The sequence below is a fragment of the Choloepus didactylus genome, chromosome 5, assembly GCF_015220235.1.
Source record: "Choloepus didactylus isolate mChoDid1 chromosome 5, mChoDid1.pri, whole genome shotgun sequence".
NCBI classification, from domain to species: Eukaryota; Metazoa; Chordata; class Mammalia; order Pilosa; family Megalonychidae; genus Choloepus; species Choloepus didactylus.
In genome coordinates, this window is record NC_051311.1 from 53,840,876 (window position 1) to 53,846,875 (window position 6,000).

General features: G+C 38.0%; 1 protein-coding gene across 3 annotated transcripts in view; it reads left to right on the plus strand.

Moving 5' to 3' along the window:
• The window catches only part of PTN (pleiotrophin), a 129,457-nt gene extending 124,209 nt beyond the window's left edge, over window positions 1–5,248 (plus strand). For 2 of the 3 annotated variants that reach the window (XM_037836083.1, XM_037836082.1), the window contains one exon: window positions 4,603–5,248. In XM_037836083.1, coding sequence (XP_037692011.1) covers window positions 4,603–4,658 — 56 coding nt within the window. In that variant the 3' untranslated portion in view covers window positions 4,659–5,248. The remainder of the gene's footprint in view (window positions 1–4,602) is intronic. The other variant, XM_037836084.1, reaches the window with a different exon arrangement.
• The last annotated feature ends 752 nt before the right edge of the window (window positions 5,249–6,000 follow it).

Genomic DNA, 6,000 nt, shown 5'->3' on the forward strand with positions numbered 1-6,000 from the left:
ACATACCCAATTGTGGACAAGAATTCTGAGACAAAAATACATTACTTGGGGAGGGTCAAGATGGCGGCATAGAGAGGAGTGGAATTTAGTTAGTTCCCTGGAATAATTAATAAATAACCAGGAATAGCTAGTAAATAATCTGGAAAAACTGCTAGGGGACAATTGTGACTGTCCACACATTGTACAGCAACCTGGATTGGGTGGAATGGCTAAGATCACAGCATAGAATCTGTAAGTAAAAACTGCAGGGAGACGGAAGAAGATGGTGGCATAGAGAGGAGTGGAAGTTAGTTAGTCCCCTGGAGCAAATAATAAACAACCAGGAACAACTAGTAAATGATCTGGAATAACTGCTGGGGGACAAATGTGACTGTCCACACAGCATGCACCAACCTGGATTAGGAGGAATACCTGAGATCATAGCATGGAATCTGCGAGTAGAAACTGTGGACCTGAGCTAGGAGCCCTTTCCCCCACAGCAGCCCAAACTTCAAAGCCTCGCTGTGATAGAGAGCAGCACTCTCTGAACAAGCAAATATACCTCAGTTCAGCTCCATCTGGGGTTTCAATCGGCAAATGTGGACTGCTCAATGCAAACTGCAAATCCCCAACAAGCAAACAGAGGCTTTTAGCGATGACTGACCTTGAAGAGCCAGGGGACTTCTCTGTCTCAGGATGGGGAGTCCAGAGGACCAGGTGCTGTCTCTGGCTAACGGATGAAACTAGGGGCCATGGACTGGCCCTGAAAGGGGGCTTTCTGGCCCTTTTTCTCTGTCTCAACCTGAGCAGCTCAGAAACCTCAGCCATGTTCAGTTTGCAGCTCTCTAACCCAGACAAGGGTAGAGATATCAGAGGAGTCAGAGAGACAAAGAACCTATTTAAATGCAGATGATAACTCTCTAAGGGGTGTATCTTCCCAAAGAGAAAGGAGGTGATGCCCAGCTCTACTGTCTGCCTTCCATTCAGAACCAGACCCCGGAGCCTGGAGGAAAACAGCCCAAACTGAAACTAAACAGGCCACACCTCCTTACACCAGTCAGGAACTACAAGCTGACAGGCACCACCTGCTGGGCAGGTTAGGAAAAGCATAGGAGCTTGAGGCCTCACAGGGTGTGTCCATCTTCTAAGACACATCCTCAGGGAAACCTGATACTGAATGTTGCCTCCTTCTGGGACCTGAGCCCATTCCAGTCTAGGAAAACCTGATTGGGGTAACCAAGGAAACCAGACGCCTGGATGACAGAAAACTACAACCTACACTAAGAAAAACAAAGTTATATGGCCCAGTCAAAGGAACAAACTTACACTTCAACTGAGATACAGGAATTAAAAAAACTAATGCTAAATCAACTCAAAAGGTTTAGGGAAGATATGGCAAAAGAGATGAAGCATATAATGAGAACACTGGGCATACATAGGGTAGAAATAGAAAGTTTGAAAAAACAACTGGCAGAATCTATGGAAATGAAAGGCACAACACAAGAGATGAAAGACACAATGGAGACATACAACAGCAGATCTCAGAAGGCAGAAGAAAACACTCAGGAACTGGAGAACAAGACACCTGAAATCCTACACACAAAAGAACAGATAGGGAAAAGAATGGAAAAATATGAGCAACATCTCAGGATACTGAATGAGAGTATGAAATGCATGAATGTGCATGTCATGGGTGTCCCAGAAGGAGAAGAGAAGGGAAAAGGGGAAAAAGCAATAGAGGAAATAATCAATGAAAATTACCTAACTTTTATGAAAGACATAAAATTACAGATCCAAGAAGCACAGCATACTCCAAACAGAATAGATCTGAATAGGCCTATGCCAAGACAATTAATAAGCAGATTATCAAATGTCAAAGACAAAGAGAGAGTCCTAAAAGCAGCAAGAGAAAAGCGATCCATCACATACAAAGGAAGCTTGATAAAGACTATGTGTGGATTTTTCAGTAGAAACCAGGGAGGCAAGAAGGAAGTGGTGTGATATATTCAAGATACTGAAAGAGAAAAACTGCCAACCAAGAATGCTATCTCCGGCAAAACTGTCCTTCAAATATGAGGGAGAGTTTAAAATATTCTCTGAAAAACAGACAGTGGCAGAGTTTGTGAGCAAAATACCTACTCTACAGGAAATACTAAAGGGAGCACTACAGATAGATAAGAAAAGACAGGAGTGAGAGGTTTGAAACACAATTTTGGGTGATGGTAGCACTGAACAAAGATGACTGTGAGTATGGTTGAAAAAGGAAGGTTAGGAGCATGTGGGACACCAGAAGGAAAGAGGAAAGATAAATATTGGGACCATATAACTCAATGAAACCTAGTGTCCTCAACAATTGTGATAAAATGTACAAATATGTTTTTTCATAAGGGAGAACAAATGAATGTCAACCTTGCAAAGTGTTAAAAATAAGGAGGTATGGGGGAAAATACAGTCAGTGCAAACTAGAGACTATAATTAACAGAAACATTGTATTATGCTTCCTTTAATGTAACAAAGGCAATATACCAAGGCTAAATGCATATGGAGGGGGACATAGGGGAGGGGTATGGGACTCTTGGCATTGGTGATATTGTGGGACTCTTTATTCTACTTTAGTTTAATGCTCTTTCCTTTTGTTGCTTCCTAGCTGTCATTTTTATTTTTCTTGTTTTTTTTTTTTTTCTCTTTTTCTTTTGTCTCTCTACCTTCTTTGACTCTTCCTCTTTCTTTGTGGAAGAAATGGAGATGTCCTTATATAGATAGTGGTGATGGCGGTGAACACATAAATATGTGACTATACAGGGAACCATCAATTGTTTACTTAGGATGGACTGTATGGTGTGTGAGCAAAACCTTCTTAAAAAAAATGGGTTGATGAAATCTTGAGGGCACTATATTGAGTAAAATAAAACAGACACATAAGGACAAATATCGCAGGGTCTCACTGATATGAACTAATTATAATATGTAAACTTATAGACATGAATGTAAGTTACAAGGATATAGTACAAGGCTAAAGAATGGGGAGTGGTTGCTTATTATGAGCAGAATGTTCAACTAGGTTGAACTTAAATGTTTGGAAATGAACAGAGATGATGGTAGCACGTTATTGTGACAATAACTAACAGTGCTGAATGGTGTGTGAATGTGGTGGAAAGGGAAGCTCAGAGTCACGTTATGTCACCAGAAGGAAAGTTGGAGGTTAAAAGATTGGAATGTATAAAACAATGAATCTTGTGGTAGACAGTGTCTGTGATTAACTGTACAAATATTAGAAATCTCTTTCATGAGCCAGAACAAATGTATGACACTATAACTAGAAGTTAATAATAGAGGAGCATATAGGAAAAAATATACCTATTGCAAACTGTATACTACAGTTAGTAGTATTTTAATGTTCTTTTATCTACAGTAACAAATGTACCAATACTATGAGTCAATAATGGATGGGGGTGGTTATGGGTATGGGAGGTTTTGAGTTTTCTTTTTTTGTCTTTATTTCTTTTCTGGAGTAATGAAAATGTTTAAAAGTTGAAAAAAAAAATTTAATTGTGATGATGGATGCAGAGCTGTATGATGGTACCGGGGGCAATTGATTGTACACTTTGGATCTTTGGATAATTGTATGGTATGTGAACAATCTCAATTAAAAAAAATACATTACTTAACTTTCCCAAAGTTTCATAGTGATTTAAGGATGAGGCCAGGATTTACACTCTACCAGCCAGGCCTCAGAACCTGTACTTAATCCCTATGCTACTGCCACCATGAGGCACTGAATGAGGGGAGGAACTTAATAATATGTGGCAATATCCTTTCACTTGTTAGCCCAATGCTTCTGAACATTCTCTAAATTGGAGCCAATGTTAACATGCCCTATTCAATACTATATCCCTCTCTGATCAGGGAAAGAGAGGAGGCAAGAAGATTGAATGGAAAAAGATGGTGTCTTTTGATTTAACTCCTTATGGTTTTGCTTAAGTCACTTAGCTCAGATTGGGACATTCCATTTACTCCAACCAAGACCAAGAGTCCATCTAATTGAAGTATCAGACAGGATGTATGTGCTTTATGAATGGTTCTTCAAGGAATTTTAGGCCAAATGTATAAGCAGATGTCAGACCAGGACTGGAAACACTTTGGAATTATTTGCACAAAAAATTCTAACAAAAAGTCCACGAAAGAGAATGTGGGAAGTTAAGTGCTTATCAGAGCTCTTGTAGCTCTCCACTGCATGGTTTATTCTCTCAGAGATGCTTGCCATGTTTCTGTTTTCTGAGTAGGATCCCAAGACAGTATTTTGTATACTAAATGGGGGTAACCAATAAGATAATAGGCACTTACAGGCATTCATACAAAGCAGTCTGTATTCTTCCTAGTTGCTCTCATAGGTATCTCCCAGCAAAAACAGACTCTTGCACACAAGTAAAACATGAATATAAGCACATACACACACACATGCACATGCACACATACTTTTTTCCCCAAACTTACCAAGAAGACTGACAGTGTATGTACCTTATCTATGCATGTAAACATTTCATTCCTGGCCAATTGTAGGGAAGTGTGTTTTTCCCCCTATAGATTAGTAAAGTGATGTTCTCTTCTTTTTTATAACCACAGCAGAATCTAAGAAGAAGAAAAAGGAAGGCAAGAAGCAAGAGAAGATGCTGGACTGAAAGAGGCCACCTTCTGTGGAACGGGAAAAGGACATCAGCAAACAGGATCAATTAACTATTGCATTTATACCTTCTGTAGGCTTTTTATTCAAAAATTATCTATAGCGTAAGTACACAATAGGCAGAATCACAAGAAAAGAACATTTTTGTAGTAGCATTTTATACATGTATACCATAGTACCATTAGGGGCTTATAATAAAGGACTATAATCCTATTTAGAAAGTTGACTTATAGTACGTGATAAATGATAGAAAATTGAGGTAAGTTTTTTTGAAGTTATGTGATATTTTACATTTAAAATCTTATTTTATTTTACTTTTTTTTTTGTTTGGCAGCAATTTAAATGTTATGTCCATGTAAACCACTTCTCTTGTTAGGTAATTTTTTCATTCAGACTATTTTCCCAATTGAAAAAATATATATACTAAACAAAGCAGCAATAAAATATAATCATCTTATTTGAGGAAAATATCTTCTTTTCTGCCAGTGGATTTTTAAAAGAAGTTTTAGTCAGCAAAATGTGAGGGGTGGGGGAGCATGCCTTTGTTCAGTGTTGACTTTTAAAGTAAAGCATTGAAACATGAAATTCTCTAACTTTGGCAGAAGCATTTCTTTTCTTGATAAAATTATTTTTCCTTCTGAGAAAAAAAATTACTAGGGAAATAAATCAAGGTGATGCCACAAAAAGATGCCTTTGTATTCAATAATTTGATATTTAATACACTCACCCTTTGCCTCCTATACTGATTCAGTCAAGCTGTTAGCTGTGAAAATTTATTATACCAATGGGTTAAATCACGCTTCAGCACAAATGTTATAGAGGTTTAATTTTAATTTTACTTTTTTCACTTTCCATCAATATTTACAAGATTATACAGGTGCTACTGACTTCAACAGAAGTAGACTATGGTTTGATGGAACAGGAAAATGCTCTTCGCATATTAAATAATTTTGGGCTAGCACAGTCCAAATCAGGATGAGGTTAACCAAATCCCAAATGACACTTTGTGCTTGGTTTCTATAAGGCAAGAATTTTCATGCTATTGTATATCATATGAGTGCCAAAAACCATCTATACAACACCGTTCTCTGCTGGGCTCTAGACACAGTCTTTAAGTAAGCAAGACTAAGCTTCTGTTACTCAGAGCAACAAGGTCTCAGAAAATTGTCTGGGTTTAGGTTCAAAGTATTTATCTTGACTTCTGATTTTAAAGTGGTAAGACTCAATAAACAAACATCTAACTACCAAGATAACTGTAAGTTCATTTTCAGAAATGATGGTTTCAACATACCCTGGGTTATTTATAAAATAGATCATTACAAACTGGTATGAAGATGCAG